The 20,690-nt window shown below is 46.0% G+C and overlaps 1 protein-coding gene across 2 annotated transcripts in view; it reads left to right on the top strand.

The window, feature by feature from the left end:
* LOC135916511 (sodium-coupled monocarboxylate transporter 2-like) overlaps positions 1-20,690 on the top strand; it is a 64,630-nt gene that overhangs the window by 23,146 nt on the left and 20,794 nt on the right. For both annotated transcript variants that reach the window (XM_070525362.1, XM_070525363.1), the window contains exons 7-8: positions 885-1,025; positions 3,200-3,329. In XM_070525362.1, the coding sequence (XP_070381463.1) occupies positions 885-1,025; positions 3,200-3,329 (271 nt within the window). The remainder of the gene's footprint in view (positions 1-884; positions 1,026-3,199; positions 3,330-20,690) is intronic.

The raw sequence follows: 20,690 nt of genomic DNA, 5'->3' as shown, positions 1-20,690 counted from the left end.
CTTTTATATTGCTGTGTTGTTGCTGAACCCTGAAACGTCAGTCGTTTTGAATAGGCTTTCGAAAACATAAAAGTGCGGAGATAAAAGGCGAGCCACACTCTGCTACCCTTAGAGTTCATTTATAGAACACTGATTCAAAAGAGGAACCGAGGGATCTGATTTGTGTTGGTCACAGCCATAGAAGTCAAGAAAAGCATAGGGGAAGTGTGTAGTTTTCAATCGATTTGGAGAAATGATAAGCTAAAGGGAAATGGAAGTGGACTAGACAAAACTTTCCACCTAGTGGGAGGAAGGTTATGTCAGACGCATTCCACTCGTGACCTGAAAGTGTGGGAACTGAAACGTTAAAGATAGGAAAGGCGCTCAAGATTGATGGCGGAGATTGTTTTTCGGGGACAAGGCAAGGCTCAAGGAATGCAAATTATCTGAGAGGGTACCATGTCTATGGAGTGTAAGATTCATTGCCTCGAGCCCGGGCGATTTCGTCCATTAAGTCACCGTCAGAATTCGGCTGCCGCTCTAGAGAATTCAGCTCGCGACCTCATGATCGGAGCGCTATAACTATGAATGATACCGCGCGGCCATCAAACGAATATAACATAGTAAGTTAAACGTTAGGGATAGTTGGTGTGTCATCCTGAACACGCTCACAGCGCAGAGCTAAACGCATTATAGACAGAGACAATAAAGAACGCGGGCAGCACCATCTGTACTTTACGTTCTGGCGTTTTTGTTGCACAGTACTACATAAGTTGTTCCTTCTGCGAACAAAATTAATAGGAAGACAGCGCTGTCAGCGTTGTTTCACGGCTCTTTCCTTGCATCTTGGCGCTGTAACTATGCATTGAGAATGTTACGTGTCTGAGTTTCTGCTTCCTACGCAGGACTGACATCGACCTAACCACCGACGAAACTGTGTGGGCCGCCTCAGTCGCGGCTTTCCCCTATCAGCTCCTGCGATTGGGCCTGGATCAAATGATCACGCAAAGGTTCTTGGCCGCAAGATCCCTCCCCGAGGCTAGAATGTAAGTCCGCGTGCATTGCCGACACTATTGTTCTTTATGGAACTCAATATATGAAAAAAAAAACGATTCAAACACCTTAAACTCCGTGTAGTGGTGGCGGCTTTTCCGTTTCGCTAAAATATGTAATGAATACGGAAAGTTGGAAAGTGAACAGAAAAGAAAGAAAGAAAGAGTTCAAAATTTTTACTACCGATCGAACAGTCCTTGCTATCCGATTCATATTTGAATTGAGAATTCACAAGTTGTTGAACGTTTATTTATGCTCACATACTACATATACTCTATACGACACTTCAAGTTCTCCACAGGGAGAAGGAACCCGACGCAAGTGGCCAATGTTCCCAGGGATTCTGGTGCAGGAAAAAAAACGTTTACTACGCAGAAGCACCACTTGCTGAGCGAATCGCATAGAGTCGCTAACTTTTCAATAATTTTCTCTCGTACAATAAGGATGCCTTGCATCAGGCAGCCTACTAAATATTTCTTCTTCTTATTTTGCTTTTTTACCTTTAACCAAGTACTTCATTATTTGGACAATCTCCGCATAATTTCATTCCCTTAAGAAGATCCACGGGCTTTTATACCACTTTCTTCCTTCAACATTTGGTGAAGAGCTGCTTTCGTAACTGTCCTTGCACATGTCCTGTTATGCACAATCAATTTTCTTCGTTGTTTCTATGGCGCCGGGCAGTTAAGCGCGAGGTGGCGGATATTAATTCCCAGGCACGGGAGCCGTTCTCGCTGGGGGCAAAGTGCAAAAACTATCGTGCGCCGTGCACCGTGCACTGGGGGCACTTTAAAGAACCACAGGTGGTCAAACTTAATCGGGGGTCCTCCGCTGTAACATGCCTCACAATCAGATGGAGGACGTGGCACCTTAAATCACTGGATTTAATTTTCCTTTAGCGCGCAGCTCCTATAGGCACCCCTCCCTGCGGCGAGCCTCGGCGTCGTAGCTCGGCGTAACCGAGCGAACAAACACAGCGAAAGATGAAAGAGAAACGCGGAGTGAAGCGGGAGATGAAGGACGCGAGGAGGAAAGCGGAGAGAGTGCAGCGGAACCGTGAGGCGAAAGGCGGAGGAGGGTATGGCGAAGGAGAGGAGAAAATCGCGGCGCGTCGACAATGGTGCCAGAGTGGCGCATGCCGTGTGGGAGGTCTCTCTGCGGCGGCTGTTGGTAATCGCGCCCACGCGTCACCCACGCGTTGGCTATCGCGATCTTCACATTAATGAGGCAGTCGCGCCGCCCTTCGCTGCATTTCCAACATGTCGCCCGAGACAGATTGTCCGTGCCAGCCCGTGTATCGTGAAATGAAAATACGTATAGAGCTGCGCTCAAATTTCGCATTAGGGAGTACCGTAATCATCGGTGAATGTTTTTTATTAACGCGACAGCGTTAAGGAGCTCGTGTTCCAGAAAACCAGGTGTCGGCGGCGTTGGCCGTGAGCGAAAAATCCTTGAAGGCAATTCATATATAAAAACAACTTGCAAGATGGGCTAGGTGGGAATCGAACCAGGGTCTCTGGAGCGTGAGACGGAGACGCTACCACTCAGCCATGAGTTCGATGGTTCAAAGCGCGACAAAAGCGCCTTTAGTGAGTGCGGTGTTGCCTTAGAAACGTGCCGTAGAAAGTTATACTGCGGTGTATATCGGTAATTATGTGCATCTAAATTACAGAAGTCGCAGTTAAACGAGTAGCGAAGTACCTTTCCGCTACATTTCTTGTGTGCTTCGCGCACACGCATAGCCATCTTGCGGCAAACACAGAAGACCCCCTCCTCGCAATGTACGGCGTTGCCCCAACAGGTGACGCGCCACTCGCCCGCTTCTCCCCTTCGTCTCGTCAAGGGCATGCCGAGCGAATGAGTGGGCGGTGCCAATAGGCTGCGATAACGCTATCGCGTTCCACTCTTGAAGGCGAAGCTTAAGCGTCCTCCAAATTTTTACAAGTTTCTCAATTGAGCTGGAGCAGTTGTGATTGGTAATACATGCATCATGTAATGAAAATAGGCCACCAATTTCTTCTTCTTTTTCATTCTTCTTTTTCGCAGATGGAATGTATTGTGTATTCCATTCAATATTCGGTGGTCTTTGTCTCAAACAGTAACATGGATTACACAAGCAAATTTTTATATGCCGACAGCCATACATGTTTGTCTGCCTTTTTTCCAGGGTAACGTTCATCGGCGCTGGCCTCCTTTCGTTCTTCTACGCTATCGGTGGCCTGACAGCATTGACCCTGGTATTTTGGTTTCGGGACTGCGACCCAGTTCTTTCGGGATCCATATCTCGCTACGATCAGGTACCTTATTGATACAGAGTTTGCAATATTTCCGAAGGAAGCTTGGCACAGAAACGCACAAGAATGCATTCGCCTGACGCATTACTGGACTGCTTCGTCCAACTTCCGAACGCGAACATCATTTGAAGGATACTTGACAGCATGGTGTCACGCGCTTACTTGCGACAGCTGGTATTTCGAAAAGTCTTGCGTCGTTTTCAAATGATAATTCGAGCAACTCCATTAAGTACTGCAGGCCAATTAAATTTCAAAGAAAAATTAATAGAGAGAACTATAGTGCTCTGATCTTTCTGCTACCGCGGAATGCGGATTTGTCTAATTTTGGTGCTTGAGGCTCGAATGAATGAATTCTGGGGTTTTACTTGCCAAAACCCCTATTTGATTATGCGGCACGTCTTCTTCTTGCAATGTTCTTGCAATGGCATTTATTGCGCCTGATCTATCTGTGTTCCCAGTCACTCGTAGGTTCATTTCTAAACATAGCAAGACAGTAAGTATAGGACCAACGAGCCTAATATTTGCAAATCGTTGCACTTATAACGCATAATTTTGTCACCAATTGGACAATTCACCATATTCAAAGTCACAAGGCCCTTTCAAGCCAAGAGAAATAAGTGTAAGGCGAATCCACGCTCTTCTCGTCATTTCCGTAGTTAATTTAACCGCCACGCTAGCAGCTCCCGTTGTTACTAGCGCTAGAATTCCCTCTAGTAACATTTTGCAGAAAACACTAAGCTGTATAACATGGCCTGCGAGATTGGGCCGCGACAGAGGCCAGGCATCTTTATATACAACGCGAACGAAACAAACTGCAGACCACGAAAGGGCGACACGACGCCAGCGCTATCTCACAACTGGAAGTGTATTGCTAATAAGTCACATGTAAACGGCATATCTATAGATATCTATATCTATAAGATATAGATATCTAAAGATATCTAAAGGTATCTATATATCTAAAGAGATCTATAGATATCTAAAGATATCTATAGCGGCTCCACAGCCACCGTAGTCCTCCATAAAGCAAGCAACAAAATCCTAATAAAGAAAGGCGTCAGGCAGGGAGATACGATCTCTCCAATGTTATTCACAGCATGTTTACAGGAGGTATTCATAGACCTGGATTGGGAAGAATTGGGCATAAAAGTTAATGGAGAGTACCTTAGTAACTTGCGATTCGCTGATGATATTGCCTTGCTTAGTAACTCAGGGGACCAATTGCAATGCATGCTCACTGACCTGGAGAGGCAAAGCAGAAGAGTGGGTATAAAAATGAATCTGCAGAAAACTAAAGTAATGTTTAACAGTCTCGCAAGAGAACAGCAATTTACAATAGGCAGCGAGGCACTGGAAGTCGTAAAGGAATACACCTACTTGGGGCAGGTAGTGACGGCGGATCCGGATCATGAGACGGAAATAATCAGGAGAATAAGAATGGGCTGGGGTGCGTTTGGCAGGCATTCTCAGATCATGATCATCCCTCAAGAGAAAAGTATATAATAGCTGTGTCTTACCAGTACTCACCTACGAGGCAGAAACCTGGAGGCTTACGAAAAGAGTTCTACTCAAATTGAGGACGACGCAGCGAACTATGGAAAGAAGAATGATAGGTGTAACGTTAAGGGATAAGAAAAGGGCAGATTGGGTGAGGGAACAAACGTGAGTTAATGACATCTTAGTTGAAATCAAGAAAAAGAAATGGCCATGGGCAGGACATGTAATGAGGAGGGAAGATAACCGATGGTCATTAAGGGTTACGGACTGGATCCCAAGGGAAGGGAAGCGTAGCAGGGGGTGGCAGAAAGTTAGGTGGGCGGATGAGATTAAGCAGTGTGCAGGGACGGCGTGGCCACAATTAGTACATGACCGGGGTTGTTGGAGAAATATGGGAGAGGCCGTTGCCCTGCAGTGGGCGTAACCAGGCTGATGATGATGAAACGGCAAGGCTCACGCATGCGCAAACTAACAAAGCTAAAGCGGCAGCAACAAAAAAAATGAGTGTTAACGACACAATGGCGCTGTAAGCATAGATGCAATTAGTATTACTAACTCGCTAGGTACGGTTCTTCACGTTGTAGGCAGTGGCAGCAACGACCCATAAAGCACACCTGCGTGGCGCAAGCTGATTCGGCTTCGGCTGATTTCGCAACTAGGCGACTGCGAGCACCTGGGCTGTCTAATTCATACCGGTTGCCGCACACAAGTCAACCACAGTGACACTCGCCATGTCGGCGTGACGATTTACGTCTATAGTGCTTTGCTGTTTCGCGCCTTGTTTGCGTCGGTGCGTCTCTGCCTATGTGCAATCCCATTTGGACTGAGCGAAGTGAAATTGAATTTGGCGTTTGTACGCGTCTATTCCCGTGTTCATTCGCTATCGCGCTACAGCAACTTGTCAAAACAGAGTTTTTTTTTATTTATTTGTTTCCACAAGCAAGGAGGTACATGGTTGTGGCGGAAAAACAAGGGGAAAAAAGCTGCGGAGAAGCAGCTTGACTGGCAGCAGGTTCCGTTTACAATGGCAGCAGCAGGGCAGGTGGGAAACGGTAAGGGAGAAAAAAAAGAGAGAAGAAAAAAAGGAAAGAAAAGAGAGAAGAGCAAAAGCACTAAGGGCAAAAAATCACTAAGTACAACGGTACACAGTCAAGATTGCAGGAACATATCACGCAGATTTTTTGCGGAACAAGTCAACACATCGATATTGCATCTGGTAAGATCATTGAGTACACTGGGCAGCCAGTGGCATAACATTTGCTGGCCATAATTAATCCGAAGTTGAGGAACACACCAAGTCTCAGGAGCTCGAGTTGTGTAGGGGGTTTCTCGTTTTGTGAGATTAGCGAGAGAGCTGAGGGCACCAATATTTTTCTTATATCTTCTGTAGGTTGACAACAAGCGCAGGTTTATTAGGGCAGGCAATTTAAGGGTTTTAAGCGCGCTGAAAAGAGGAGCGGAATGAAAATCACGAGGCTTATTACAAATGACACGAAGAAATTTCTTCTGGATTACAAACAGCTTTTGAATATTTGTGGCTGAAGTTGTCCCCCATACGAGGCAGCCGTAATTTAGATGACTGAGAAAAAGTGAGTTATAAATCAGCAATTTCACGGATTGCGGCAGGTATCTAAAGGAATAGACAACACCCAAAACCTGTGACAGTTTACATTGTTAAAGTGTAGGTCATCCATCGCTTTCCTCTATTTTTCCTTCTTTTTCTGCTTTTTTTTCATGCGCCTACGTTTTGTACATGGACGGGCTTGAATGTTTCGTAAGGGGCAGTTATTATCAAATTTTTGTGTGCCAGTAACGTATTAGAGAGCTTTAGATGCCCGTATGGCCTATTACCATTTATGAAATGCCGGAATATGCGATACGTAGACGCCAGCAGTATAGCACTGATAGCGACCGGTGACAGGTTATCCACAAAATGAAGTTTTTTTTCGCACATTGTTCTAGTAAAACGTACGATGAAACTTCCCGATGGACCAATAAGCAGTACGTTTCAAGGTACTGTGAACATGGGCAGCATAAAAACAATTACAAAAAAATTGTGATTTTAATTATTTTGCGAGTGATTCGTTATAATTAAGAGTGGAAATTTGGGTTTGTTCTTTCATTATCTCTTGCTTCATGATTTGAGGTACAGCGTTTTCGGCTTTTACTTTTGCAGAAGATGGCGTAATGTTTTCTGAGGTGGGGGGTGGTTCGATTTATACCAGAAAGTTCGTTTTTGTTTTATTGTGTTTCGTTATTTCGGCGAATATACTTTTTCTAGATAAATTTCCACCAGCTTTTGTCAGCGAATCTTTTCTTTATCGGAACATAGCGATCTTTTTTCAACTGATATTTGGTTCACTAACTTTCTTGACATTGAATCATTATGTCATCAGATTCTGCTTTTCAACAATTTAGTTAGAGCCAATTCAGAACAATTAAAATTTCGAGAAGCAGTCTGGCACAAAACCACGCCACGCGGAAGTACGACGGTTTTTACGATCGGCCAGCGGGGGTAGTGACGTTCTGGCCTCTCCGGCCCCGCTGCGACGTATCGCTTCGTGAAGCCAACAATAAGCCCCCTTCGGACAGCGCTACGGCGCCAGTAAGGCAAGAAACGTTTTGCGGACCGAGTATTGTTAGCTGGTTCGCTGTCGCCTTCACGGACTAATTGGAGCACGAGAACTCCTGGAAAAGGTTGTTCTACGGCGTTCCGCCGCGGACTCCGGTAATGGTCGCGGTCGTTTGACAGAGGCGGCCGCTAACTGCGAAGTCAGCTCAGGGACGAAGACGTGGGAGCTTGAGTAAAGCGTGACAACGTCAGTCTACGAGCCCCCACTCCGTTCGGTGTGTTCACTGAAACGAAAGTGCGGGAGTGAGTGTGTTATCTCTCGCCCGCATCATGCGCATCATGGTTTCAGGGGCAGCATGCACATACGTACGTAGCGCAATTCGAGTCCATTTTATCTGCAAGAAGAGTTTACTTCCTCATTAGCGTGCAGCTGCGGATGGCGGATGGATGCGCGAAGGCGAGCTTTCTGGTTCCTTTTTTTTCCTTTTTCCCTCACGGCTACCGCTGCCGCGCATGCGAGCGCCATCTGGTGGGTGTGCAAGAAACCGAGTGGCGAACGTACTCCACTGTGATTGATTGACCTAGTTGGCAAGAGAACAGCCAGGCTGTAGCCACGGTCGCGAAACCTGGCCGGATTCAAGAGGAAAAGATTAGCTTTTAAAAATGTTTTCTGCAAGCAGGAGGCGCAGACGGTGTAAGAGGATGTCGATGACGTCGTGGAAGCTGAGGGTCCTAGCTGGTACTCAGGATAGAGGTGATGGGCATCAGGTTTATGATCTTGTGCTCTATGTGAATCAGTTCGACGCATACATATCTTGCTCGAGGCCTCGTAAGATGCGCCGGGTGATGGGCTGGGATATGCGATTAAGGCGCGCTTCCAAATTTTCGTGAGCTGCATTTACCAACGCATTCGCCATTTCTTTGATGCCACAGTGACTTGGAAGCCACTGGAATACCACATGTTCCTTTAACGAAGTAGCTTGAGTAAGTTCTTTCAGTAGAGCGTAGGTTACACGCGCGCCCATTTGTCCAGGTGTGGCATTTTTAATGCATGTAAGAGCCGCCAACGGATCATTCATGACGATTGAATTTCTTGGCGTCTTTGACATTTTGATGAAGCCGATGGCAATCGACACGCATCTTTTTATTCAACTATGAAATGATAAGTACTGAGGCTGAAATTTTTTGTAACGGTGCCACCAGTGTACTCATGAAAGAAGTCTTGGTACACTTAAAAAAATATGATGTGAAGCCAGCTGCATCGCTCCAATGCCTGGTGCATCATTTTTACTGCGATGGCCTTCCACAGACCTTCCGGTTGTTCCTAGATCCAAAAGCAAGGGAGGGTAAACGTCAAGACAAAAATGCAGATGGGAGGTGCATGTGTAGAGGCGTACCCCATATACCTGAATGCGTTTAGGGCGCCATAACCCTTGTGCAGCAGTGTCAAATCCATCCTGGGGGATTGGCAAAGAATGGGCACATTGGTGGCACATACCCCAGCGCTTACGTTGTCTGTTGGGACACATACTCAGTGACCCAAGTTGTCTACTAAACCAGACAGCAGACGGCAACAAGTTGCCTATTCTGACTCACCTTCAGTGATTTCAAGTTGTATACTCGGCAAGGCAAGCAGCCAGCACATACCCAGTAGTCTAAGCTGTCTGTACATATCGGCAAATATATCCGGCGAGATAACGACGACGAATGTCAAACTCCAGAAAAATATAGAGGGAAAAGTTCGCTTTAAAATTTTGCTAGGTACTATTGCGCATTACCATCGGTGAACTTGCCCCGTTCATCCACAGCAGTGACTGGCCGCAGAGCGAAGATTGTAAAGACCCTGCCACCTCCCACCTCGACCCACCGCGTAAGCCTGCGATGTGGCTTTTGATGCGACTAGCATTCTTATGCAACTTGGCTAAGTTTCACATACCCAGTGACCCATGTTGTCTACTAGCTTGGTCCACTAAGTATGTGCTGGCTGCTGTCTTGAGCAGACAACGCACGCCCCTGGCGATGTGCCCGAATGGACAACTTCCGGTTCACTACTGTCTGGCCTATCGACAATTTGGGTCACTGGGCACGTGGTACGAAGTATGTGCCACTAGGTATGTGCCTGAACAATCAGCTTCGTATTCGCCGCTGCGTATGGGATATTGGTACGCGCCCATTCCTGGCCAATCCCGCAGAATGGATGTGTCAAGGCGCCACAACGGGTACGTGAGAACGTACCACAGGGCGACAACGAAGTATTCTGTGTCACAGTATCATGCGGCACTGTGGTTGGCAGCGAGATTGGCAGTTCGTGCACCTGCTGATGTGCCCACGATGTATCGCGCTTCATGGATGGCACGGGGTAAAGCGTACCATAATGAATTAAGCCCCCACTATAAGAAAGATTGCTAATCGCATTAACGTCACCAGTCATCTCCTAAGGATCACTTCACCGTCTTTTTTTTTCATGGCCTAACTGCGAGAAATAGGCCCGCACGTGAAAGACACGCGCACATCCATATCCCTTCTACACATTGACATAATCGTGCCCGCCTCGTTTCAGATCGTGCCGTACTACATAAACACAAGCGTCAGTGCGATTGCAGGCGTGCGGGGCTTGTTCCTGGCTGGAGTCGTGAGCGCGTCGATAAGGTAATTACACGCGTCATACATTACGTTCATCTACTAATTTGCTGCATCTGTCAGAGTGTAGCAACAAGCGCATGTTGGAAGTACCCCTGACAAATTACTTCCGGCTTCGCTCTGTTTTATGATAGAACGGTAAGTGCTGACCACTTCCCGTTTACTCTTGAGGATAGATGTCCGCAAGTTCCGCAGAAATCTTGTGGCGTTCTTGTGCATAGCGACAAGCAAGATAAGAGTTAAAGAGGGCAATCAAAATTAACTGTCTTTCTTTTACTCTTAGTTTCAGTCTGGTGAGCAAGTCAACCGGTTACCCATTGGTTAGTTTAGTTATCAGATTTCGGCATCCGAAGGCCCCACGGCACCGAGTCAGTACCTAAACGAAACGCGCAAACAAAAACAGTAGTGTATCATTAACAGACGACATGATGAACAGTGTAGTGTTGAAGACAGAAGAGCCAGAAAAAACTAGAACTCTTGTTTCTATTCGTTAAAATTGCAATATTATGAAGGAGAAAGTATGCATGTTCGTTCCAATACACATCACCTCAACTACGTGTCAGTGCTCGAACAATGCATGAAATGAAAATATTACTTGAATAAGTGTTTTTCTTGTCGACGTAGCTTCAACATTTGAGACCTGATGAAAGATCAAGCAAGTGACGCACTTCTTTCTTTCGTGAAACTAAGGGAAAAGACCATTGCTAAGTCGTTTTCCTTTTCATCGTTGTTTCCTCGCCTCATACTGAAACAATTATATCACTCCACGATAGCTGTATCGCGCGTTACATCTACTCTCCGCTTATCTTTGTACTTCTGTTACTTGAATTTGAACGGCAACCAAAGAGAACATTAGCCGTAACTGGACCAGATTTTCTTCTTTATTAGCGGAGCCAATACAGACGAAGTTCTTTGAAGAATCGCTGTGCGAGTCGGTATACACAAGGAACCACTCTGACACTGACCGGCGATAAACCGACGTAAATTACAGAGAAAAGTTTCGTTATGCTTGAGGACAATATAAAACCTAGAAATAAACCGTAAAATTTCGAAAGCCCGCTCTACTAAAGCATCGCAAAATAGTTTAGCTGTTTCAACAGCAACCTAGGGTAATTGAGAAACAAAAACCAGCCAAGGGTTGGCTCGGTATTGCAGTAACTCCAGCATGACGCCACGCACCTTGCATCGGTGCCCTTGAAAGCTGCAACGGCGGGTCGTCGTCTCACCTCGTTTGGTGCAGGGGGCGCTAGGTGTCAGCATCGCGCTCTGCTTTCGTGCGACTAGGAGACGCGGGATAGGCCGCGAAAGAAAATGGAAGCAGGGTTGTTGCTCGCCCAAGTTCAACGAGCGCCCCTGTTAAGTGTAGCGTTGCGCGTCATTCTTAGCATGGTAGAGAATGCTTAGCAATGTATACGTCTACTTTAGCGATGAATCAATGTGCGAAATTTCTTAATAATGATCGAATAATTTATGCTATTCAATTTGTATTCTATTCGAGAATTCATCGTTTGGAATTGTCGAACACCCGGATCTGTACAGATACCACTTGTGATAACAACCGTTCTTGCAGTCCGTAGGGAGGAGGAACCATGAAAGCCAAGTCTGCCTTAACTGACACCACAGCAGATTGGTGGTGGTTGAGTAGATGCACCAGTTCGAGAGACGAACGCTTGTAGGCGATCACCTCCGCACAGTAGCTTCGAGTCACTAAATAAGCCTGCCCCGTCTTTTTGGCCTGCGTGCTTGTTGTCTGAATTTAGGAAAAGCAATAGTTTGGCCCATTTCATCAAGGATGAACCATTAAAATGATGTGCGCTGATGTTTTCTTATACTTTGCTGCTTAGACAAACGCCGTCTCTACGACGTGACTTGCTGTTTTTTATTGCTATATTACTGTTACTGTCACTAGCGTACATCAAACGATTAAGTTTAAGTTATTTTTCCTTTGAGAACTTCTCAATCTGCGATTCAATCATTCGCGACACTACATGCACACCATGACGTAATGAAGCCCTCTATTTTTACCCCCATCTGACTACAAATGCAACCTTTATGTTACACATTTGTTTAGAAATCGCATACATTCAGTATTCGATTCGCTTTCCGATCCGATCTTCAAAGGTCCTCTTTCTAGAATATCCGTACTTGTTTCGATTGAAAACTTTCGCCATTCGAACGCCTCTGATATATTTACATAGCATTGTGTATAGTTGCATAACGCTGTCCATCGACGCATGGCGTCGTACGTATTAACTGCTACAGCATCCACTGTCTCTGCCAATACCGGTCGTACAGCGGTAGGATGACGACGGTAGTGGTTTTTTTTCTTCTACTTCCCACTAGCTTTTATTACCCGTGTTTCTCTCCACGTTTCAGCACGATATCGTCCATTGTCAACTCCCACGCAGCCGTTCTATATGTGGACATTGTTTCACCGAGCATACGCGTCTCCGAAAAAGCGACCCCTTTCGTGGTAGCTGGCCTCGGTAAGTTGGCGCTTGCTTTCTCTCGTTGCCCAATAAACATCGAAGCCTGCTGCAGTAGTTAGAGCAACAAAAAAAACTTTTATTTTGCCAAACGACTACACGAATTTCTCGAGGCACGACGATGACACTGTGATATACCACAAGCACAGCACAGCACCGCCAGATGCGCGATATACATGACTCGCGTTCGACTACTCCAATGTTTCAATCTATGTGCTACACCCTGCACAATGTTCCTGGTTTGACAAAGAAAGAGTATAAACACAATGACACGTGAACGAATTGCCACACATAGGTACCCGGTGTTCAGCGCACATAAACATAGAGGTATCACATGAGGCAAAGCGCAAAAAAAGCACGAGTACAACAGAAGGTAACGGCGGCACTGTTGTCTGTGTTGTCCTCGTGCTTTTTTGCACTTTGCCTCAAGTGATGCAGTACCAACGCATTTGGGGACGGGTGGCTCCAGATGGCCATATGCATATGTCGTCCACATATGGGCTAATCTTCACCGCGTTAAGAAGTTCAGATGCAAGGCCAGTCAATGTAACATTGAAAAGAGTTGGACTGATAACTGCCGCTTGTGGAACACCTCGACGGATATTGTACTGGGCGGTGTCGCGATCACTTGTCGACGTATACACGGCCCAGCCACTGGGGTAGCTAACAACCCGCCCATATACCGGCCGCCGACGTCTAAATCTTCTAGTGCATCACGGATTGCAAAATGGAGTACATTGTTGTATGCACCTTTAATATCCAGAAGAACAGCTCCAACTAACCGAAGGTGACTTCTTTCCTGTTCAACAGTGGAGACCAAGTCGACAACACCAACAATGGAAGAAAGGCCTCTTCTGAATACATGCATTAAATCAGGAAAGCAACTATTGCTCTCTGGGAACCATTCCGTCCTTGACAAGACCATTTTTCCATTACTTTGCCGAAGCAACTGGCGATCGGTCTGTAGTAGGAAAGCTCGTTAGCACGCTTTCATCGCAAGCAATGAAAACTTCGCCATGAAACACATTTTGTGTTTGTTGGCACACAGCTGCTCAACAGGAATGATAGGGAGCGCGAGCACAGCGTTCATGCCAGGAGGGGAAGGCAGAGTGCTGAGTGTGCTGAGAGAAGCGTGATGACACGTTGACTTGTCTTTGCCTTTTTGTTGCGATGACAATCATACGGACACTGCAAGCAAATTATTGCCATCGGCGTCGCCACGATGTTCCTTATATATTTAGGTATATGCATGGTTATATGCTATGTGCCACGCCATGCCATATGACGTGCAGTATATGCGGGTTATGTATTACCGCACCATTCTGTCACTACAGATGCTCATACCAGGTCTTACATTCGTGACAAAATTATTCCGCAGTATATTGAGAATGGCAGCGCACAAACAAATGTTATGAAACAAAACACCGACAACGCATGCCGTTCATCTAAAATTTTTTTCAGAAAGTATTGAAAGTTCGAAATAATAACAGAGCTCAAGCCTGCAAATTATGTAATTTTATTGGCGCGGCTGTACACTTCCTTCGGGATCGGGCCAGGAAAGAGGTTTGAAACATACCCGTTACGAAAAAGTAGTGGGAAAGACGTTAAGACGCTGGCTTTAATTTTAACGCGAGAGCGTTAAGGAGCTCGTGTCGCAGAAAAGCCGGTGTCGTCGGCGTCCGCGTCCGCGGCGTTTACCGTGAGCGATAAATCGCGGCAGGCACTCCATAAATAAAAAGCAACTTCCAAGATGGGCTGGGTGGGAATCGAACCAGGGTCTCCGGAGTGTGAGACGGAGACGCTACCACTCAGCCACGAGTTTTTTTTCTTTATTGCCTTTTCACAAACGCAAACAAAAAGATCAATTACACGACATGTACGTATTCTAAAAACACCAGCCACAGCTCGGCCAGTGTAAGGTGTTTAAAAGGGCTTCACAGAAGCCAATTGGTCTAGTACAGGAAGCCATTCCGGGGGTTCACATAGTGCTCTGAACAAGTCTCGTGCGTATATAATGCTCTCAACAAAATAGTGTCTTGCTGAGTGAGCCTGTATATGACAATGTCTGATGTCCATTCTCGTCTTCCATACGCTGTGCATGCAAAGCAGCATTAGCATAACACTCGGCGCTTCCCCTGTTTCTGCACGTGGAAGAAACCGGATTCCAAAAGGGCTTATCGGCAATTCTTTTTTAAGTGTTCTTTGTAGGACGTCCCACAGAAATACGGCGTCATGGCAGTCAATAAAAATATGCTCAATTGATTCTGGCTTATTACAGATGAAGCAGTTTACCGACCAAGGTACAAAAAGACCTTTGCTTTGTAACCATGGCTTTACAGGGAGAGTGTCGGTATGTAATTGAAAAAAGACCGTTTTAGCAGAGAGACTCACTGGCATTTTTTGACGCGCTTTAGCACATCGCGCTCAGGACCTAGCCTGTAGGCAGCTCGGTAAACCGGTAATGGTAAAAATACATCGAGAATATCAGAATACAAACGCTTTTTCGTGACATCACACAAGTATTCATATGAGAACCTTGCCTTGAGCAGGCGTACAGAAGTAACCACTTCACGCAAATAAGGACTGAGCGGTCCAGCTCCAAAAGAAACAGATGACACGACAAAGTCAGATAGATAATCCTGCAATCGTGCTTGGATCACTGTTCTCAAAAACACATCAGTTTGGTCCCGCACAAAGAAGAATCTGCTTACTAGCTGCTTGAAAAACAGGTGTGAGAGCCCTAGCCCACCGTTTTTCACCTTGTGAAACAAATTGCACCGGCTTGTGCGCTCCCATTGCGATCCCCAAATAAAGGTCGCAAACACTCGGTGGATTTTTTGAACCGAAGTTCTTGCCATGGCCATCACTTGCAACACGTAGAACACTTTTGCAATTAAAAACATATTACAAACGGAAGCTCTTGCGAACATTGAAAAGTTATGGCCACCCCATTTATCGGTAGCATTTTTGACGCGTTTATTTTCCTCAGACCAATATTCATCAGCATTGAGGTAGTTATTTAGCGGAACACCGAGGTAATTTCCGGGGGAGACGGTCCAATTCATATTACAGTACACCTCGGGGGTCCTCTGCCAATTGCCATGCCAAAATCCAAGGCATTTCGACCAACTGATCACGCTACCAGTTGCTGTGCAGAACGCCTTAGCAACACTGACAACTTCCTGCACGCTTCTAGCATCAGTGCAAAACACGGCTATGTCGTCCGCGTACGCTAAGACCTTAACTTCACTGCTGAAAAAAGTGAAGCCTCGAATACATGGTGTTGCAAGCAAACGTAAACAAAACGGCTCCAAGTATATCGCAAAAAGTAGAGGGGACAACGCACATCCTTGTTTCACACTCGACCGCACAGGAATTGACATACTTAATTCTTTGTTGATCACTAATTTGGCTGTGCAATCATGATACACCATTTTAACGCCTTCAGTAATTACAGATCCAACATTTACGTGCTCCAGCAATAAAAACAGAACTTCATGTACAACTTTGTCGAACGCTTTATGTAAATCTAGCTGAATCATAGCTACGCGGTCATGCATTGCGTCACAACATTCCAGAATACTTCTTGCTATGTGTATGTTTGTAAAAATTGTTCTACCTTTAATGCCACAGGTTTGATGCGGGCCAACGAGGGACCTAATAACGTTTTGGAGCCTTCTAGCTAACACTTTCATGTATATTTTATAATCTGTATTGGTCAAACTAATGGGACGGTAGGACTCAACTGAAAGTAATTTTGCAGGATCGTCAGTTTTGGGGATCATTACTACGTGCGCTGTCTCCCCTGACAACGCTTCGCCTTGCTCCCTAAGCGTCCTTCCTTTCTTTAGATCACTATCTGTCTATCTCTCTGCCCGTGCCGATCACGACGTTTGGCTGGCGTGCATCATTTCCCCCTCCGAGAGATACGGAGTTCTTTGGTTCGTTCCGCTTGCTCAGGCGCACGTTTCGTTGCTGCGCCGAACGCCGCGTTGCTCGACCATATGGCTCGACGCTCACCGCGTCCGATGCGGGGCGCCTCGTGAGTGATGGCTGCCCTGTAGCCTATTGTCTTACACCCCTTGGCGCGTCGACGGTAACGCTGTCGCGTTCCACTCTTGAAGGCGAAGCTTAAGTGTCCTCCAATTTTTTTCAACATAAATGAAATTCTCCAGTTGAAGGTTTCAAACAGAGGACCCCTAGCACAACAGCTCGTTTTTACTCATAGTCAGCTTAGGCCTACTTAAATTCATGCTGCCATTACAGCTAAGCGTCTTACACTTCGTGTATTATTCTGACATGTTGCCACCGCATGCATTGCTCCGCCCTTGTGGCAAAACTGTGATATTTTTCTGCTTCCAAGTTGACTGCGGGTCGCTCGCATCTCTGGGGGACGTGCTATGACTCATCCAAAAATCCGAATCAATGTCTCAAACGCAACAGACACAACTCATTAACCATTTCTTAGGACACAATCATCGAAGCAATGTTCTCATTGTCTACGTGCTAAATCCGTTAAGCGCGCTCCAGAGGACTACCTATACAATACATTACCTCCATAGTTGCTTGGGGTATCTAGGGGAAGGTTGCCAAAATATTATTTCAATACTTGTGAGAGTTGGACGGTGTTGCTGCACTGATAAAGAAATTCGGTGCGACAGTACTTCTTTTAACCTAGTATATGCAAGAACCCGCACATATCAAATAGATCAAACAAGTGTCATGACACCATTTATAACTTATTTATCATTCTAGCTCCTGGCTCCCTCCGACGCTCCCCGACTTCTTTCTCTCTTTCGGCGCGCTTCAGCCTCCCACCTATTCAACATGAGAGCGTTAAGAGCCCCGTGTCGCAGAAAATGCGGTGTTGGCGTCGGTGGACTTGTTCGTGAGCGAAACGTTCCAAATATATTTAAGTATATGTACACGGCCACACCTTGTTATAGACCCTTTTCACGCTTACAAACAGGCTTCCCTGAAGACTTCCGGTTAAGCCCTCTGGAACAACGGAAGTAACAATAGCCTATAAATTTACAGAACCCTCCAGCTGGCACAAGCTTTGCTAAGAAGTTGGAATGTTCTGCAAATTAATTTTATTGTTCAGGGCCGCGAAAAAATCCCCTACATGAGATCTACACATGCCGCACTTTCTTTATATCTGAACACATCAAGAATATGTGCCTACAGTAAATTATGCGCAAAATACTTCCGTTTTCTTGGCAAACTTGACTGTCAGAAATGCATGACCGGACGTTTTCTGGGGTCATGAATGCACTGCTGCCACAGCGTGGATGAAAAAGGTCTGTATAGCATGCAGTATATGCGGCTTACGTTGCCACACCATTCTATCACTGAAGTTGCTCACACCTTGTCTTACATTCTTGACAAAGTTATTCCTCGGAATTTTGAGAAGGGCAGCCCATAAACAAATTTCAGGAACGAAAGCGCCGACCGCGCATGTCTTGTATGGTAAATCTTCTCAGACTGAAATATTAGCAGTGCAAAACAATAACATAAACCTGAAAATGATGTATATTATGTTGGCATGGCTGGGGGGGGGCACTACTTCCGGGATTGGTCCACTCAAGAGGCCGCGTTTCTAAAAGCTCGCCATGCATAGCATTCGCCGCCAGCGTTTCCCGGTAAACACTACGGTTTGCTGCAGTTGGCCTGAAACCGTGAGACGCAGTGAAGGATCTTTGAATGCTATCGTATTCCGACCTCAAAGGCGAAGCTTAAGCGAGCTCCAAGTATTTTCCTTCATCCCTCATTGGATGGTATTTACACACATTCGCTACGGAAGCCGATTCTTCCTTTTCGTTCGCGCCGATATACCAGACAGTATTTAGTTACATTGCTGACTTGCGGTTTTCATGACACGACACATTCCTTTGTAGACAAATCCAGTGTTTGATAGTCCTTTTCGCACTGGAACCAAGTCTCCTATCTCCAGTGATAGTAACGTTGTGTTTGGCTTCTTATCAGTTTCATTTATTATTTCGCGGTAGTTGGCTTGACTGTCTTCTGTCCTTTCTTTTTATCGAAACGAAAATAAAAGAAACAGACGTAGCCACCTTATAATGACGACGGCTACTCCTCTTCTTATAGTGAAAACAACACTATAAAATATATATGTAAGATTCTTCTTTCTGTAAGCTGTGTCAGCTTGTCGACTCCCAACGATACATCAGAGGGAACATAAATTTGTTTACCAGTTGCAAAAAAAGGGTGGTGTACATCCTAGACCAGATGTGTGTGATCGGTTATGATGAGATACCGCTGCTTCAAGGGAGCACTTCCATCCTGTCGGGAAATTGGAAACGCTGTTGGAATCCTCTTTTTCTGGCTTCGCTGCTATCATCATTGTGCTCTCGTACAAGCACACACGGAACGCTTGCACTTTGTTCCCACCTTGTGACTTATTACCGATCTCGGCGAAGTCTAAGTGGGCAATTTTGAATGGTGCCCCTCAATGTTTCGGCAATGTCATTTGTTGGGTTGGTCGTCTGAATATGACTTCATTCCGTTCACATTCGTGACACGATTGCACATACATCTTCACGTGGTCAGCTCCATGTGAAGCCATTTCTTAGGACACAACCAAGAATACCTCTACGAAGGGATGTTCTCATTGTTAGCGTGCTTAACCCGTTAAAGCCGCACCAGTGGACTACCAATACCATACATTACCTCCATAATCGCTTGGCGTATGAAGGGAAAGGTTGTTAAAATATTTCTTCAAGACTTGTGAGAGTTGGACAGTGCTGCAGCATTGATAAAGATCTTTCGTACGACAGCGTTTCTTTTAACCGAATATATTGAATACGTTTCTAGCCTCTATGTTAGATACTGTTTGTCGTACCAAACGTGTTCCCAGAGGGACCCCAATATGCCACTGCAACGTAATATCAGTGCCCTGGTAATATTGGGATCCGAGAGCTCTTTTAACGGAACCCACCGTACACGTTCGTCTTGCAGACGATGCGATCATGCAATAAACCAGAAGGGCATGCTCGACTCGACAACATCGTACAGATGGCGCTATGCGCACCTACGGTATAAATCCCCTTGATCTTTATTGCAGCATAATGAGCCCTAACGCGCACACCTACATGCCCAGCATTTGAGCGTGCGGGTGTATAAGGGATCCCTACTATGGCAGTGTACATAAAGCAATGTATACTGACTCATGTGGGTTTCAAGAAACTCCCCAATGCGAAACAAATAAAGAGTCGAGCGTCTGCTCTGCCTCTCACTTACGGCATCGAGTAAAATGAAAACTAAGACGCGATCACAAACGCCAAGCGCATTTAAATTGAATTCTGGCGTTTTACGTGCCGAAACCGCAATTTGATTACGTGTCACGCCGTACTGGGGGACTCCAGATTAATTTTGACCACCAGGGGATCTTTAACATGCCCGCAATGTACGGGACTCTGGTGTTTTTTGCCTTTCGCTCCCATCGAAATGCGGCCTCCGCCGCCGGGCTTTGATCCCGCGACCTCGTGCTGTCAGGATTGGGGGCTCAATCCCATCGCTCGTGGTCCTTTGCCAAGATTGGAGTACGGCATGAATTCGAAGGTAGCTGGCCCATGCCGTCGTCCAACTTATTTACGCTGAGGTCGTTGATGAAGTGAAGAACTGTTTCTCATCGAGAACGGGGAAAATGGGTTTATTTACAGAAATTAAATCAGTCTAACATGACTGCTTGAGAAAAAGAGTATCAGTCCAACATGACTGCATGAGAGAAGTGACTCAGTCTAACATGACTGCTCAAGAGAAGTGTGTCCAGCATTCGCACAACAACAGTTTTTATACACTCGGTCCGCCGGCCATACGAGGCGGCGACTGTTCGTTTACTCATCGCCAACTTGCTGCCGCTCCGCGGAACAGTTTACGTACACAAAGGCACACACATACCGATGCCCAAACGACGGCGTTGGAGGGGTGCCGTTCCGGGAAGTATCGGTGCCAATCGTGAGTAGCTCGTTGTCTTGCGTCACGCCGAGGCATGAGAAGCACCAAAATACGGCTTTCCCGCGGCAGCTTGTCCGTGCATGTCAGATCAGGTCCGCGTTGGGGAACTCCGGAACCATTGTTCACACACCGAACTCGTTCCGTCACAATGTCGAAGGGGCTGGTGGAAGGAGGCGGTTTTCAGCACAAAGG

This window comes from Dermacentor albipictus, chromosome 9 (genome assembly GCF_038994185.2).
Source record: "Dermacentor albipictus isolate Rhodes 1998 colony chromosome 9, USDA_Dalb.pri_finalv2, whole genome shotgun sequence".
NCBI lineage: Eukaryota > Metazoa > Arthropoda > Arachnida > Ixodida > Ixodidae > Dermacentor > Dermacentor albipictus.
The sequence above is the reverse complement of the archived record's forward strand: the minus strand, read 5'-3'. Positions and strand labels throughout refer to the sequence as shown.